This window comes from Struthio camelus, chromosome 11, assembly GCF_040807025.1.
Source record: "Struthio camelus isolate bStrCam1 chromosome 11, bStrCam1.hap1, whole genome shotgun sequence".
Taxonomy (NCBI): Eukaryota; Metazoa; Chordata; class Aves; order Struthioniformes; family Struthionidae; genus Struthio; species Struthio camelus.
In genome coordinates, this window is record NC_090952.1 from 1,807,046 (window position 1) to 1,824,345 (window position 17,300).

Here is a 17,300-nt window from a genome sequence, read left to right on the forward strand (position 1 = left end):
GACGCAGGCCAGGCCGGCAGCGTGGCTGTCCCGTGCCTGTCCCCTGCACGCACCACGTCCCCTTGGGCACGCCACGAGTCTGTCCACTCCGTCCCCTCCAGACACACGGTGCGGCTGTCCTGTGTCTGTCCCGTGTCTGTGCCCTGCACACGCCCTGTCTCTGTCCCGTGTCCGTCTCCATCCGTCCCTCTGCACAGGCCGTGCCTGTCCTGTGTCTGTCCCCTGTCCATCCCCCTCGACACGCCTTTTCCACCTCGCTCCGTCCCCTCTGGCCTGCCCCGCCCCACGCGACCCCGGCCGCGCGGAGAGGCCGCGGCGGTGGCGGCGGCGGCGGCGGCGGCGGCGGCGGTGGCGGCGGCGGCGGCAGGCCCCGCGCCAGCCCGCCTGTGCCCCCGGCCGTGCCCCCTGCCCTCGCCCCCGCCCCCGCCCCGCGGCGGCGCAGGCTCCGCCCCCGGCCACGTGCCTGCACCGGGGAGGCCCCGCCCCCCGCGCCGGCCTCCCCTTGTCCGTGTCGGAGCCGGCGGGGGGGGGCGCCGCGGAGTGACTTCGAGCGCGCCCAATGGGAAGGCGCAGAGCTGCTCGGCGGGGTGGAGCGTCGAGAGGGCCGGGGCCAATGGCTGGCCGCAGCCCCGCCCCCGTCGGCAGCGCGGGGCGTGGCGGCCCCTCCCGCAGCGCTGAGGGAGTGAGCGGCCCGCCCGGCCCGTCGCGGCGCTGCCGACACCGGTCGAGGGGTGAGCGGCGGCCCGGCCCCCCCTGCCCCTCGCCGGCCCACTGCACCCCGGGGCGGCCGCGGGCGGGCCCTGCCCCGCCCTGCCCCGCCCCCTCCCCCCCTCCCCCCCCCGCGGATCTGGGTATCCTCGGCGCTGGGGCTCGTCGTGGCCGCGCCCCTGCGCTCCCGCCCCCCCCCCCCCGTCCCGGCGGGGTTTCCATGGCGACCCCCCTCCCGGGGCTCGGTGGGGTTTCCACGGCGACGGCCGCCTTCCCCGGCGCCCGGGGCGGTGGGGCCTGCCGCGGCCCCCGAGCCGGGCCGCGGCCCCGCTGCTGACCTGCTCTCCCCTTGCCTCTCCCGCAGCGCCGCGCTGAGCTGGGCCCCCGAGGATGCCGGGGGCGCGAGCGGCAGAGGAGCAGCTCCTGGACGTGTGGCGGCCGCCGCGGCCCCTCTGACGGCCCAGCCATGTCGGTGATGGTGGCGAGGAAGAAGGTGGTTCGGAAATGGGAGAAGCTGCCAGGCAGGAACACCTTCTGCTGCGATGGCCGCATCATGATGGCCCGCCAGAAGGGCATCTTCTACCTGACGCTCTTCCTCATCCTTGGCACCTGCGCCCTCTTCTTTGCCTTTGAGTGAGTTTGCCGCGGCCCCACTCCTGCTTGGGAAGAAGTTACTAGGCCTGAATGACCAGCTGTAGCCCAAGGCTGAGGAAAGGTCTTGGGTCAGGGTTTGTGGTTTACCTGTGCATTTGGATAAGGGAGGAGAGTGTGGTGGGGAGGAATTTGGATTAGCGTAGCTCTCCGTGGAGGGTTCCGCTTCATGACGCTTAACAGGTTGAATCTTGAGATTTTGGGGGAGGGTCGACCCTTCTGGAGCTTTTCCCCCTTGCTGGCTGCTGAGGACTGCTGGCCCATGGCGTGACCCTGGTTCTTCGTTGCTGCAAGTTGTGTTTCTGTGTCAGCTTGTCACACTCCAGAGATCAGGGCTTGCAGCCCCATGTGTTGAGCATAGCTGGAGGTGACGGTGATTGAGATGAACGCTCCTTGTCTGTGCTTGGAAGGGATGCTAGGGCATCACTGCTACAACAACTTAGGGCAATGTAAGCCTGGTCTGCTGGGGCATGGCCTGCATTCCTGCCTGTTTGCTTTCCCTGGCCACAGGGTGTGTGTGACTGTCGGGTCAGTCAGATTAGGGAGGTAACTCAGCTGAAGAATTAACACAACAAAAGAGCTATGAGTTTGCTTGTGTGTGGGGTTTAGTTCTGATCCAGCTTACCCTGCAGCTGCTTGGTAACTAGCAGCAGCAGAGTGCTGAGTTATTGCTGACCCTCCCTTGAGCTTAAGCCCTGGAGTTCGGAGAGGATCTGTCCCATTTTTAGATTAGCTCTGCAACCTGGGGAGCTGCAGCCAAAGCCTTTACTGCTGAAAGAGTAGGACCTTCCCCCTTCCCCCTCCCCTCCCGCTCTTCCGTGCTCAGCCATGTGAGCCTGCCTCTTAAGTGAGCTGGGTTAGGTAACTGATCTGGCTGTAAACCAATCCTACTAAAAAATGAATAAAATTTGGCATGTGTTTGGCTAATGTAGTAAGACTGGGGTGAGGCGTGGGGAGGGGGCAGGGCTGCCCCTTTGAGCATGAGGACGGGCTTGGATCAGTTTAAGCGATCGTGAAACTTTCCTTCCTCTGCCTCCCTCAGCATGTTTATGTCGTTCTTAGGGAGGTGATGATCCTGAATGGTGTTGGGAAACACAAAGGCTGTGCATGCATCTTTAAGCCAGGAAAGCAATCTAGACAGTACAAATGGGGAAGAAACTGCTTGATAGGTAAGCCCTGGTTATTCCTTCAGATACACAAAGCATTTGAAAAAACAGGACTGTCTCTGTGGTGGTCTGCCCAGATGCTGGCCTTCCAGACATCTTCCCCAGACCAGGGAACTTGTTTTGACTTCCTCCGGTTCGGCATTGCCGTCCCTAGCCCCTTTTGTTAGAGGGTACTGCTGACAGCCTTGGAAAGGTCTTTCTGGAACAGTCTGCAGAGAATTGCCACATCCTAGCAGAAGTGAGGAACTGACCAACATCAGGCCTTGCTCAGGTACAAGACTGGTTTTTCTGCTTAGTTGCTGTGCGGCTTTGGAGACAGGTGTCATACAACTATTATACAAGTGGTTGGGTTTCCTGAGTTTTAAAAGCCAAAATTATCCCTGACTCAATATGAGTTCATAGGTTAGGTAAGAAATGTCAGCACTGGTTGTTGTTTTGTTTTGGTTTGTTTTTTTCCCCATCTGAAAAACGGGGCTAAGACTTCCTGCCTTGCAGGAAGAATTAATAAGCGTAACTGCTCCAGAAACGTTTATTGCAAGGGATAATTGCTCTTGCTCCCTGTGGAGCTTGTCCTCAGCAGAAGAGTAAAGCCATGTTCTGCTCTGCCGTGTTTACCCTTACCATCTGCCCTTTGCAGGCCCTGTTGTGGCTACGTGTGATGCATGAGGTAGGATGAGCCATGCTTGCGTTTCCTGTCCGAGACTGTGTCGGTAGAGCTGGCAGCGTGATGGATTAGTTTGGCTGTAAGTGTAGCAGGTATGTGACTGGAAATTTTTAGAGGTACGCCCCCTTTCTCCACTGTGAGAGGCCTTGGGAGTGATCGCTTGTGTTCTTGCTCACGTGGAGACATCCAGGACTTGCCTTCTGAGTAAAGCTGGAGGGTCATCTTTGTGAGGGCTGTTTGCCAAAGTGAAGGTTTGCTGGGAGCAGAATCATTTGTGAATTTGAGTTGCTGTTGCTGAATGGTTTTGACTGGGGAGAATGGGAAAAGTCTGGGCAATCTAAAAAGCTCATTTTGATGTCTTCCAAACAAAAAGACTTAATATTTTCTGTTTGAAGGAGATGGTTTTGTTTTGAAATTGTTTGGAATTTTTGACTTTGGGTATTTTGCGGAGGGATAAGAATGAAGTGTTACCTTTCCAACCATAATTACACCAAAATGTCTCTGTTTCACCGAGCAAACTGAGAGGCCAGTCAACGTGACTTCTTGAGAGCCTCATTTACCTTTTAGGTCTTCAGTGTGTGTTTGAGTGGTTTACAGAACAGTCTTGGTCTTACTTTTCATCTTTTGCCAAGTGTGTTATCTGTTCATTTCTGCTCTTGGCAGATGCTTTGGTGTTTGCGTGGAAACTCATTTTCCTCCTTAAAGTTCTACAGTGGAAGAATTCCAGTTGTTAGAATTTGGTTTTGGAGAGAGACAGACAGAGGTGGGTGGAGGAGTCTTTTTAATTCTTGTACGCTAACTGCAGGGATGCCAGTGTTTTGAATGCTTATTTCATTCAGCTGAATCACTTGCGCAGTCACACCTCCTCTAAGCAAGAATTGGGGGTGCCCGGAGTCAGAAAATGTCTTGTTGCACAATCTGAGCCAGTGCTGGTTTGATGCTTGCCCTCCAGGCTGCTCTGGCTTGGCTCTGATTACAAACGTTGTTGCTGTAGAACCAGTGGTGACTGGCATCGTACGTCACGAGATAAGCAGCCTTCCTCGCTGAGAGAGTCCTCTCCAGCCGTGAAATGACAGTGTCTCTCTTTTGGCTGCTGCTAGTGGTAATTTTTTTCAAGTAGGTCCGATGCCATTGGCTGATCTGCTGCATCTCCAGTGAAATGGTCTGAAGCCAACTCAGCCCTGCATGCAGGAATTTTTGTTTTTATTCTCTAGACCTTAGAGCTATGACCTGGAATTGCATTAATATTTTCATCTGGGAAAGAACAAGACTTGGAGGATTGATTCCAGTTATCAGTATTCTACCTGAAGTTCCGGCTCCTCCCTTTCAGATAAAGCAGAGGGCAATGTAGCTGTGCCGACTTCTGAGGGAGTGCTTTGCAGTGACTGGAGTCCTCTGTCCAAGGGCACTTCTGTTACCACTACCTTGGCAGAAAGCACCTTTCACTGTATGAAGGCTGAGAATGGTCCCTGCAGTATCTGAGACCTATATTTAATCAGATCTGCTCTATGACCGTGATGTGCTGCACAAAATTGTTTAATATCCCGTTATCATTATTTTTAGGCGCTTTTTGGGTATATAAGCTTTTTTGTGAGGGCACTTAGTTATCTAACTGTGCCTCTGGTATCTGAGCATGAAGAGAAGCAAAAGTAAAACACTTGTGAGAGAGGTTTTGGATTTAGGATGATGGGAGGCAGCATGCTCTCTTTGACTTCTGGAGACTTTATTTTCGCAGTTTACCAGTGCGGCAGCACTGGCTCTCCTTAAGTCAAAGGCATTCAGCTCTTCAGAATCTAAAGAACCGGATTTCTTTTTTTGTCTTGAGCTTTTCAATATAAATTAAACACTCAACATTTGTAAATGGTATAGGCAAGGTAGTGCCTGCAATGCCAGACTCCTGAAATGACTGCTGTTTGTTTTTCCAATAACCAAGTGCGTTTATCTCTCTATTCTTTCTACCTTCTTATTAGAGATAAAATTGCTTTGTTTTCTGGTGAGTTGAAGTACTTACGTTGATACTTTGTGTGACTTAGCTTTCTGCCTTTTTTTTTTTAATTTCTTTTTCAAAAGCCAAAGCTCCAAGATTTTACACTGATAGGATATGCTTCCGAAGATGTCTTTCGTACCTGGTTAGGTTTATGTCAAACATTGTCCAAAGTCATACGGAAACTAAACGCTGCTTTTTAGTATTTTTACTTTCTCTGATAGAAGTTAACATCTCTGCATCCAGAGTTCAGTTAATTTTGCTTGTGAGAATGGGTTTCTCTTTGTGAGAGTAGCTGCTCCCTTTTTTTGAATCATACACCGTTTGTCTGGTACGCGGTGTCCTTTTTGAAAGAAAAACTTTGCTTCCTTTTCTCATCAACCTCTACCTGTGAGTAAGTGCCCAAGTTTCATCACCTTTTCAGTGTCAGCTTGTTCGTCTGGAACAAGACCTGGAGAGTGTTCCTCATTGCCTGGTGTGCGTATCTTACGGACTTCAGCCAGGAAAACCCCACTAACAGAACCACCCCTGGAGTGTGCGTGCACATCCTCTGTAACAGCACCACTTCCCACACGGATCTCAAAGTGCTGTCTCCCTCTTTGTGCAGGGATTTGAGTATAGCTGGGAAAAGAGCGATAACTTCCGTGTAACTTTTGTCTACCATATAAAATCAGATGCTGTGTTGGTTAGGTTGGGAATGTGTGGAGTGTGTTAGCAGAGAAACTGCACTTGAATTGAGTCTCTAGCGAGCGTTTTCTGCATCGCTATTGATAGATGCAGACAGTTTCTCTAGACAACTCCTGTTCTGCCTGAACACCGCTTGGTAAAGGGCCTCAGACTGTAGTGTTACAGTGCACCCGTTACCCAGATTTTTAGAAGACCAGTTTCTACGCTTACAGTAGGTACATTAGCTGCTGGAAATCTTCCCAAGTCTGAGAGATGCAGATGACTGCAAGTGCTCTGCAGTTTCTTTCTAATGAGGGTCAAACATTTTGTAAAGATATTTCTCTTCAACAGTGTGGTTGCACATTAGTTTAAGAAAGTAAATAGATGATTTGCAAATGAAATTTAAGTGAATCGTAGCATAGAGCTTACACTAAACCCTGCAGGGACCTGGCCATGAGATGTGCTGCCTGATGAACATGGCTTAAGTCTGCTCTCATTGGGACTGGCATGTTTGTTTTTCCCTTCCTCCGGAACTTTGCTTAATGGACTGGTTGCAACCAAACTTCTGAAACGTTCTCAAAATAATCAATCCTTGGACCATAAGCTCATAGCATCCTCCCATCTGTTGCTTCTTGCCGCTTTTTTTTCCTTTCAATCTTTTTTTCCCCCCTATTCTAATGTTTTCTTTGTGTGAGCCTTTCTCAATCTACCCCTCTTGTGATATGTTGCAATAATGCCACGTTATCCAATATTAGACGACAAGACGCAATGTAGATGTTTCAAGAGGTGGGGGCTGGGGAGCACATATCCTTACATCCCAACAGTAGGTCTCTGCTGACTCTTAGTTTTCCCAAACAAAAGATCTTTAAAATGCCTGTTACTTACTAATGTGAGTGAATTACTGAGCCTAATCATGCTGTAGAGGAGGCTTAGAAAGAATGCTCTTCCGGCTAGTAAGTGCCACATCAAAACCTTGCATGGTGGTGTGATCTGTTGCTTAGCCGTTCTGAAAGGTGCTTGGCTTTCTTTGCTGTAGAGGATGCACTGGGCATGTTTTCCTGAAAGAGACCTTTTTAAAAACTGGCTTTGTTGTGTTGGTGCTTGTTTCCAGTGCAAGGAGGGGTGGGAGGTGTGTGGTGGGCTAAGCGTTGAGTCTCAGGAAGCAGCTCGAGCGGTTTCAGTGTTGTGGGTGGTTTGTCTCTCTCTCTAAAATCTTTGACCTTGCCTCCAGACTGTATTAGGGCAGGGTGATACAGTGATGCTGTTAGTGCTGTTACCTGAGAAAGCAGAAGGCATCTGCTCAGCCCCTGCTGTGCCAAGGTGCATTTGAGTTACGGGGTTCGAGTATCCAGCGCAGCGCCTAGATGTTTGCTCTGTACTGGAGAGACAATGACAACAGAATAAAGGCCCAGCTGAAGAGAGATCTCATGCACTTCAGTGAATGGCTGTTCAAGGAATTGATTAACATTAATACTTCAGACTGCGAGTTTCTAGATACCTTTTCACCATCGGATAGAATGACAGGCGTCTATTGTTTTCTGGGGTTTTGTCCCTGTGCTCCCACCTACCCAACTCTGGACGGACTTGCAATCTGTCTGGGTTGGCTGCTCTTTCCTTCTGCATTGGGGACCTAATCTGTCCTGTGCCTGTGCCTCTCTGGGAGCAAAAGGGAAGGGCCTAAATATAGGCTGGATAGTGCTGTTTTCCCTGCTGTGGAGGAAAGGATGGTAGTGTGCAGATCTGCCATCTCTTAAAATTGCGGGCTTCTTCCCATTCTATTTTGCAATGTGGTAACATTAATCTTGAGGCTACTCTTGCTGTACCTCAGCGGCAGTAGGACTTGCTACATCCCTAGAGGGCAGGTTTTCTTACCAAGATTCATAGGAAATGGTCAGCAGTGAGTGAGTCACATCCCACGCTTGTGCTTGTAAGCAGACTGAGCAGGGAACACACAGGTCGCTGCAAGGACTAATCCTGTTTATTCCTGAGTGCTGTTGTGTAAAGCTTTCAAATCTGCGCCTGGCAGAGTACACCCAGCACAGATCATGCACTTGGAGGTAATAAATCTCTTTGCCCACAGTACACTTAAGAAACTTATGAAGATGTTAGTATATATGTGAGACTAGAAGCTCTGGCACAATTTCAGCTCTACTTTAACACCATTTTAACAGCATACATCCATTTTTTAAGCCCATAATATGTCCTTGTTGTTACAACAGTATATAAAGGTTGTCACGTCAGCTGGGCAAGGGGACAAGTTCCTGTCCTTTGAGGCAGACTCAGTGTCCAGCTTTTACAAGAATAAACCTATATTCCTTCCCAACAATGGATCCGAGTTGCTGTTTAATTGGTGACTGACATGAAGCTCTCTTTCTAGACTTTGTCCTTGCAAAGGGAAGCCAAAGTTATCTTAGGCTATGTTAAGACAGTAAGCCCAGCCCTCTGACTGCTCAGTGTAGCTTTTCGAATATCATGAGCGCTCTGCGTGTGGACAACTTTAAAGGCTGTGCTGTTTTAAGTAATTACGGCATTTGTGGTGTCTAAAATTAACCATACTAGTTTGGGGGTCAGGCTCCGTGCAATGCTGTGGACACTACTTTTTGCAGCTGCGGCCAAAGTATACGGTAGTGTAGCTCTTGGCTCAGAGTGTGTGTGTGTGTTTGGTTTCTGAGCCTCACTGAACAAAGGGGATAGTCACTGAAATCAAGCAATGGCAAATTAAAATCTGATGAGCTTTCCTGCAGTGAATGATGAGTTTGCAGAATTTGTTGCTGAAGAGAGCCTGTTGGAGCTAGAAATTTCATAGCACTCGGAGAAGATACGGATAGGAAGACCATCCGAAATTGAATAATGAATCCTACAAACGGCATAAAAATCCCCTTGATGAAGATGACAAATTCACTGGAGAGGAAAATTCCAAACCTTTTACCAAAACAGCCTTAATTTTTCTTGGAGAGCAACTGGGTGCCTGTGGATGGGACCAGAAATCCGGGTTGGATCCACCTCTGCAAGGTCAGGTGTTACTCTGACCTCTGGGTACCCAGCATCATTGGCAGGAAGCTGAAGATGCAAGGCTTGCAAGGAAAGATGATGTTTCACACAAACGTTAGGGTTTGGGTTGAAATTCCATTAAGCTTGTAGGAACTTTTCCCAACGTAACCAGGGTTTTCTGAAGGAACCGGACTAAAAATCTGGTTCCTTCAGCCCAATGCCACTCTTACAGCATGGCTTCTGTTCAGGCCTTCTGTATGGCCTGTCCTGCAGTATCTATAAAGAGGCCCTTATGGGGGGGAGTGTCTAGAAGTGAAGTGGGGCATAATAAGATTACTCTCTTTGCTCCCTTTGCACCATCTCAATCGAGGGGATTAACAACATAGATTTCTTATTAGGTCTCTCCATATTTAAAAGCAAACAAGCCTTGCACTGTTAGTGTTGCTGAGCTAAGTTAATTTGCTCAAGCCCTGCTTTCTGCTGGAAAAGCCTCATCTGTGCAGGTGACTTGTGCTGCTGTGACTAAATAAGTGTCCTGACCCTAGTGCAGGTTTTCTGGTTGAAGAACGGCTCCTCATGATGTTTGTGGAGATTACCCTTCTAGAGCAGGCAGCAGAAGGAAGCAGTGAGCCTGGAGGGTCTAGGTAGGTGATACGTATGTTTGTGAGCAAGGGCTTTACTCATCCGTTTCCTGGTTATATCTTACTAAGCTTACTTTTTCTTTTCCTTTCTTAAACCTGGTGTTATCTTGGGGCAGGCATGGAAAGACTCTTTCTGCTTTATTTGGAGTTTAAGTCCCTTGTCTCAGAAAGGTACAGGAGGCCAGACGTTATGTTGTGCGAGAACACTGCCCTTCTAAGCGAATCTTTTAGCAAGAAGCTCGGGATGTAATTAATCCTTGGAAAGTAATTCATGTGGTAGTGGAAGCTGTCTTTTTAGGGGAAAAAACAGAGGTTCCCACTTCTCCTGTGCTGTTTCATGCCTTTGGGCCCCAGTGGTGGTCTCACAGACAAAGCCCTGGGCACTTCTAGAAGTTTGGGGTGCTCCTTGGCAGCTAGCTGCAATATGTGTCCTCTAGGCAAGCTCCTGCTAGCCTGGCCTTTAAGCCAGCGAGTTGCATGTTTGTTTGTCACCCATCACTCTGAATAAAATGGAGCTGGAAACAAAATGAAATGCTGAGAAATATACTGTATTCTAGCTGGTTAAAAATGTAGTACTTCTGATCATAGCTGATTGTTACAGCTGCCCCAAGGATGTTACTCTGTGGTGGCTGGGGTCAGAAGGAAGTGCTGAACAGTCTCTTTCTCTGGCTATAACGGGTATGCAGAGAAGTCTAGACTCTGATGTCTTGCCAGGTTTTTAGGTCCTGGCTCATATGAGCCTTGCTTTGGTCTGATTCATCACTTCCTGGAATTTCTCTGCAGGTGTCGGTACCTGGCCGTCCAACTGTCTCCAGCCATCCCCGTGTTTGCAGCAGTTCTCTTCTTGTTTGCCATGGCCACACTCCTGCGAACAAGCTTCAGTGATCCTGGGGTGATCCCAAGAGCCCTGCCTGATGAAGCAGCCTTCATCGAAATGGAGATTGGTGAGTGCTGAGGCTGGAGCCAGTTGACCTGGTGATGTCTGGACAAGCCTGTGTGTTTCTGGCATACATACAGGCTGGATTCATTGCAGAACCTTTCTTCCTGGCTGGCCTTTCAGAAATGGAGATTGCTTCAAATCTGATCACCTGCTGGCTAATTCTACTTGTCTGAGTCTCTAAAGAACGGTGTGGTGTACCTGCTTCCCTTCCGCAAACTGGGGCCTTCTCACAAACTATTTTTTTTCTTGTAGCTGTGGATAGACAAGCACACTGGTTTGCTCTGGGGAAGGGTGCAGTAAGCTTGATGCGAGTCATTTGATCTTTCAGGTAGAGAGGAAGTTTGGTGGATGCATGTCCGAGCAATGATTGTTCCTCCTTGTTTGTTCACTTGGCAAAGTACTGGAATCTCTTTGCCTGGCTCCAAGCTCCCAGGTTGGCTCTGGAACACGCAAAGAGAGCTGCAGCTGCTGGCTCTAGACCCAGCAGACTCTGATCCTGCTGGTAGAGGAGGAGAGATTTTCTAAGCCTGTTGTGTCATAGCAGCAAGTCTGATACCTACTTGGTTTTTGCTCTCAGAGGCCACCAATGGGACTGTGCCACAGGGTCAGCGCCCGCCCCCACGGATTAAAAACTTCCAGATCAACAACCAGATAGTGAAGCTGAAGTATTGTTACACATGTAAGATCTTCCGTCCGCCCCGTGCCTCTCACTGCAGCATCTGCGACAACTGTGTGGGTGAGTAGACTAGGCCGTGCCCGCTCCGTTGTCTATGCGTTACGTAAGAGTGTCCAGAACAGAACGGGTGAAGATCTGGACCTGGTCTCACTCCATATCTAGTCTCACACTGTGCTCACTTCCAGCAGCAATGGAGGGAAGCGCGAAACAGTGTTGGCTGGACAGATGAGGACAAACTGCTTCATCTTAAGCCCAAGGAGCTGGAGATTTGTGCCAGATGGTTCAGCTTTGCCAGCGCTGCTTTGATGAGAATTAGTCTAGTATAAGCCTAACTTATTTATATAAATGCACAATCCATTTCTGAACTTTACTGAATTGCTGTCCTTGCTAGACTAGAGGGTTTCACTGGAAAGCTGCGTATTGTGTGAAAACAGCTCCTTGCTTCAGCTTGGAACTGATCACTCGGTGATTTTACTGTTTCACTGAGTATGCCTTTTGTGTTTCTCCTGCTGCATAGCAGAAGTTCTCATAGCCCTTTTGCGTATCCTAGTTAGTTCATATTCAGCATCCCTTCTTAAGGAAGAAGTCCTACTCTTTTTGATCCCTGTCTTCTTGTGCAGGTTACCCTCCATTTGTTTATGCAGCTTGTTGAGCCCTCCTCTAATTATTCTGGAGGAATAAAGCAGCACATGGGTTAGATAAGAACTTTTGAAACCCCAGACCTTCATCTAACCTGTATGTTGTTTTAGCAAAAGTCCCTCACAGGTTTCTGTGAGAGAAAATGTGCATGGGGCCAATCTCTTAAATTTTATGGTAATGTGTAAACTCACTTATTAGTAAAAGAGTTTTGCGCTCTCTTACCTGGCCATCCCTTTTGCTTCTGGTAGGGGGCTCTCGGTTAGCAGAGGGTTGGACTTGATGGCCCAGGGAGTCCTCCTGAGCCTTGTGAATTTTTGAGTCTGGGGTACAGGAGTAAGTGTTTGGAAGCAGGACCACAGCAGAGCAGCACTGATCTCATTTTTACTTTCACAGAGCGCTTTGACCATCACTGTCCCTGGGTGGGCAACTGCGTGGGGAAGAGGAACTACCGCTATTTCTACCTCTTCATCCTCTCGCTCTCGCTCCTCACCATCTACATCTTCACCTTCAACATAGTCTATGTGGCACTGAGTGAGTCTGGCTGCAGAGAGGTGGCTGGCTGGGCTGGTTAAGGGGTGAGGGAGGATGTTGCAGACCTGGAGTGGGAGAGGGAACTGGGCTCAGCATGACATCCCAGAGACCAAATGCCTCTTTCTTTTGTTTCGTCAGAATCTCTGAAGATTGGGTTCCTGAACACGTTGAAGGAAACCCCAGGGACATATCCTTCCACAGCACAGGAGAGTTGGCTTCTCCAAAGCTTTGAGAAGTGCGAGCTGTGTTATGGAGGAACTGGAGACATGCCCAGGCTTCCCTATGGAGTCTTTCAGGGCATTTTCTCCTTTGATAACAAAGCAAGGAACAGTTTTTGTGGCTATTGGGAGGTGGGAGAAGCAGAAAGCAGTGACAAGGCAAAGGTCAAGAGAAGCAGGCTAGTGCACCTGGACACAGCTGGGGTGGGAGTGGACGTAATCCCAGACTGTTCCCAGTCCTTAACTGCGTTCTCACTGTCCTGGAGGTGCTAATCTGTTTCTTCACCCTGTGGTCAGTGGTGGGGTTAACTGGGTTCCACACCTTCCTGGTGGCACTAAACCAGACAACCAACGAAGATGTAAGTAGTCTTTCTGTTCCCCTGAGCCGTCTCCTTTTCTCTTCAGTTCCTCAGTGTGTCACAGCTGCGTCCACACTGCTGACATGTTCTGCTCACGCTGAGGCAGGGCTCTGTGGGCAGGGGGCAGCTCTCAGTGAAGCAGTGGCTTAGAGAAGCAGCAGAGTTGTCCCTGCCCCTGCAGGGCAGAGTTATGCTGAGGCAAGCAGGCCTGCTCTTCTTCGCTTGTGAGTGAGTAAGGCATGAGGGCTCTTGAACTCACCTGGTGATGGAGGTGGCTTGTTCTGCAGCTCTGAGCTTGTGCCCTGTACATTGCAGATTAAGGGGTCATGGACTGGGAAGAACCGTGTGCAGAATCCCTACAGCCATGGCAACATAGTGAAGAACTGCTGTGAGGTTCTGTGTGGACCTCTGCCCCCCAGGTAAGCTCTGAAAGGGCAGGCCCGCTCTTCTTCCCCCAGAGCAGGACTCTGAGGAGCTCTGCTTTGCTCCCTTTTGCCAGCTCTGTGTATTGAGGGCTTCTGGAGGCAAGCTGGGACACAGCCAGCTCCTCTGGGGAAGAAGATCTTGTGTTGCCTTACTTGCATGCCTCCAGTGATTCAAGCTTGCAATGTGCTCCCTAACCCCATGTGCTTGGGAAGCAGTTGGAGCAGCAACTTCCCTTCCTTGGGGTAGAGTAGGGAGAAGAGACTGTTCCCAGGGACACCTAGCCTCTGAACTGGGCTGCTCTCTGGGGTGCTTAGTTTTCACAGGAGAAACCTAGATGCTACAGACCAGGATTAGGCTCTACCCAGCCTGTCCTGGGTGGGGGAACCCTTTACCTTAACACTTGTCTTCTGTCAGCACTTTTCCTGATAGGAAGAGAAATTGGCTTTGGGTGAGGCACTGGTCTGACTGTGTGATACTCTTCTTGCAGTGTCTTAGACAGACGGGGCATCTTGCAGCAAGAGGAGAGCACGGCTCAGGAGGAGACGTGCACGCGGGGGCCTGGTGCTCAGGAGTCCGCTGCTGCTCAGGGCCCCTGTGGGCAGCCAGAAGAGAGCAGTGCTCAGCAGAATGATGGCAGCCTTCTTCATCCGAGTGCTGTGAGTGATTCCCTCTATGTGGGGTATGAGTGGGACAGGCCTGCTCAGAGAGAAAGCTGGGAACATGACATAACAGGAGCAAAGTGACTCCTGGGGCCTTGCTGAGATACTGCTGGCAAAGAGACTTGTGGTCTGGCCCTGGAAACAAGCATCCCTCTGCAGCTGGCTGGGAGGGTGCTTTAGCTCCTCTTGATTCCTATCCCTAGGTGAACCTCAAAGGGAATGAATGCATGTCCTTGGAGGCCAAGAGCAAAGGAGTTGGGGAGGGATAGGAAATTGCAGGTATATTATTTTGGCACTGAGTGCAAGCCGAAGGGGTCTTGCTGGGTCAGGCCCTGACAGACTGGGGAATCTCCATCCTTGGAGATACTCATTGTCTGACTGGACACGCTCCTGAGCAGCCTGCTCTAGCTTTGAAAGCAGCCCTTCTTTGAGGATGTGGTTGGACGAGAACCTTCCAGAGGGCCCTTCCCATCTAAATTATTCTGTGAACGTATTGAGAAGGGACTAGGTCTGCCCCTGCTTGGGCATGAGCAGTCTGTTTCTGTAGCGGAAACAGTCCGGACAACTGGCTGGAACAGTCCTGTAGCTTCCAGTGTTTCGCGTCTTTATGAAGCTGCTGTTTTGCCTGTTTGCTCGATCCGTGTTCCTCTTTCCCTGAGCACAGCTTGGACCTCTGCCTGCTGGGGCTGGAGGCGGTGGCTGCAGGGCAACTGGGCTGTGTGTCTGTGTGGACAGACGTGCTCCATGTTGGGGCATACTCATGTGAGTCTCTGCTCTCTTTTCTGTCCAGGTCCCTGTGCCATCCCTGAGCAATACTGAGATGCCAGAGGAGAAGCAGCTGCCGGCTGGGGAGCTCCCAATCCCATCCCAGGACACTGGGCAAGCAGAGCACTAGCCTCTGTTTGAAAGGGAGAACTTTCTTGTTTTGTCTAATCAAAGCTGGAAGTGATTGAGGAGAGGAGGAGATGGGCTGGATGGCAGGCAAGCGATTCCTCATGGCCATTTTGCTTTAGTTGTTATTCACCTCGATTCGTAGGCAAGTGCGAGCTGGTGCTGGCCCTGCATGGTGTCAAAGGATAAGTGTGAGTAGCCCATGTTGATCATTAAGGGGCACTCACCACCACTGAAGCTGGTCTCCCTGCAGGTCGAGGCAGGACCTCTTGCTCTGCAGGTTGTCCTCAGTGCTAAAAGCCAGCTCCGGTGGCCTGGTCTGTCCCTCCGTCTGGCCCCGACCCTCTGACCAGATGACTTGTGGCTGAGCAGCTCAGAAGTGACAGTGGGGTTGGCCTGCTCCCTGCTGCTGAGGAATCCTGGTGGGAAGGGGAAAGCAATTATGGCAGTAACGTCCTCTCTCCCCTCCTCCCTCCTTCCTCTAATTTGTGGCATTGTTTTATTGGTTAACGTGGCAGGGGTTGTCAGGAGACATTTTGGTGCCAAAAGGGCCAAAACGACTGGGGAGGTGTTCTACTGACAACACTTTTTAAGGTAGCTTCCTTCCCGTACTCCCTCTTTTAATGTGACTTAGCAGGTGCGAGAGCAGTCATGGCGTGGAGCCTCCCTCCCATCTTTTCTCTGGGGCTTGTGTGTAACTGAGAGCTCAGGAGAAGGAGGGGGGCAGCCCGCCTTCCTGCTGCCACCCTGTGCCTGCCACAGGACGGTTATGCGAGGGCTGTGTTGAGCAGAAGGGGAGGGTCTGCCTGTGTCACTCACTCTCTTACCAGGTGCAGGGCAGAATTTGTTCCTGGGTGCCAGCTCCGAGCCCAGGTGCTCCCTCCCCCTTCTCTGCAAGGTTGTGGCACACCGGTCAGCCCCTACTCTGTGGAAGCTCAGCCCTGATTCCTACCTCCTCTCCTCTCTTCCCCTTGTTTCTCAGCCATCCTTGACTGGCTTTCAGGGTTTTGAATCTTCTCTAGGCCTTGCTGGCTGCTCTGGTTCTAGCTGTTCGATGTCAGCCATCTGTACCTCCCCAGGAGAGAAAGGAGATGCTGGGGCCAAGCAATGGTGGGAAACTTCTGCCCTGTGGCAGGGATTCCCTTCCATTGCGGCATTCCCAGTCCTGGGCCTATTGATGCCTCTGGCGGTTGGGCTGGGGTGGCTTTGTGTCTGAGTGGCGAAGCAAGCTCTTCCCCACAATGATTAGAGGTGGAAGAAAAATCATTTTTTGTACTGGCGTTCTTCCATTCCCTGCCTTGTGGGGCCAGTTCTTCTGTGTCCTTGCAGCCATGAAGGGAGTGAGTGACAAACAGGCTGTCACAGGAGGGCCTTGTCAGGGCAGTCCTGCTTGTTTCTCTGGGATGCTTCTGCCTCCATCGCAGGAGACCTGTTCCTCCCTTCCTGGCCCCACACTTTAAATCACTTTCTACTCCAAGCCGCTGTCTTGAAAGAGGAGGGGGAGCCTGTGGACCCTCTGGAGCCCTCTGTTTGCCTCCCAACTCACCCCTCTTTCCTAGCCCCTTGCAGTGTTGACCTGCACCTTGCCGGGTAGCGGGTGAAATGGTGTTAATGTGGCCATTGGTGCTGCCCTCTCTCCCTGTCCTGCTTTACAGGAGTGCTGAGGACTTGCCTCTTTGGTGAGAGGTCAGAGCTGCTGCCCTGGGGTTGGCCGGCTAATTTCCACCTGGCTTGGCCCTGCTTCTGGCGTGAACTGCTCCCCACAGGCTTCTACCTGGGAAAGAACCGCTGCTGTCCCACCTTGAGCAGGGCTGAAACTGCTCCACTTTCCAGCCATTGCCAACCTTCAGCCAGATGGTCAGACCCGTCCTGTCCCTCCTGGCAAGGCACAAGCCAGGTTTGGAGTCCTGGGGCTAGCACCACCACCTGCTGCTGGCCCTGGGGTGCTGTGCCCTGCCCCAGGGTGTGCCCCTCCATGTTGGGCTCCGAGGTGGGAGCCACCCCCACCTCTCACATCTGCCCCAACACGCTACTGACCAAATCTCAAACTTGTTGCGAAAAAATGTATTTTTCAGTTTTACTAATCTATTTTCTAACGCAATGTGTCGAGTGCTGCCTGTTGGGGCAGTCGCAGATGCTGCCTGCACCTGTGGTTCCTGTCTGCTCTGTTCAGGTTCTCTGTGAAGGAAGTTTGGGTGGGGGAGGTGGGGGAGTTGTTTTGGGGCTTTTTTTTTTTCTTTTTTGGAAACAATGAAGGAAACTTAATTGGTTTGAAAAATAGCTGAGCTGTAGCCTCTGCCTTTGTCTGTCTGTGCGTACCCCCCCCCCCCAAAAAAAAAAAAACAAACAAAAAAACCAGGCTGCTGCCTTTCCCCAGCAGCTCTTCAGCCCCTGTATCTTACACTTTTGTGGTGTGGTCAAGCCAGCCTCTGTCTTACCTGAGTCCTGCTGGTGCCTCAGGGTGGCTGAAAGGAAGCGGGGGTTTGGTGA

The 17,300-nt window shown here is 50.9% G+C and overlaps 1 protein-coding gene across 2 annotated transcripts; it reads left to right on the forward strand.

Annotated features, from left to right (window-relative positions):
• Positions 1-625: 625 nt before the first annotated feature.
• Positions 626-16,877, forward strand: ZDHHC9 (zinc finger DHHC-type palmitoyltransferase 9). 2 transcript variants are annotated; one of them, XM_068956485.1, is made up of 11 exons: positions 654-731; positions 1,073-1,341; positions 2,422-2,528; positions 10,255-10,415; positions 10,989-11,147; positions 12,120-12,257; positions 12,396-12,444; positions 12,732-12,834; positions 13,150-13,253; positions 13,748-13,916; positions 14,710-16,877. In XM_068956485.1, the coding sequence occupies exons 3-11, from the start codon at positions 2,506-2,508 to the stop codon at positions 14,812-14,814; spliced, it is 1,011 nt and encodes a 336-aa protein (XP_068812586.1). In that variant the 5' UTR covers positions 654-731; positions 1,073-1,341; positions 2,422-2,505; the 3' UTR covers positions 14,815-16,877. The 2 variants fall into 2 exon arrangements, with proteins under 2 accessions (XP_068812585.1, XP_068812586.1); XM_068956484.1 differs by lacking the exon at positions 2,422-2,528 and having other exon boundaries at positions 626-731.
• The last annotated feature ends 423 nt before the right edge of the window (positions 16,878-17,300 follow it).

What these genes read in the sequence shown, in the direction of transcription:
- ZDHHC9 (XM_068956484.1), top strand. Translation starts at nt 1,175, where the DNA reads ATGTCGGTGATGGTGGCGAGGAAGAAGGTGGTTCGGAAATGGGAGAAG. An exon ending in GCCCTCTTCTTTGCCTTTGA is followed by an intron (nt 1,342 to 10,254) that starts GTGAGTTTGCCG and finishes ATTTCTCTGCAG; the next exon opens with GTGTCGGTACCTGGCCGTCC. An exon ending in ACCAGACAACCAACGAAGAT is followed by an intron (nt 12,835 to 13,149) that starts GTAAGTAGTCTT and finishes TGTACATTGCAG; the next exon opens with ATTAAGGGGTCATGGACTGG.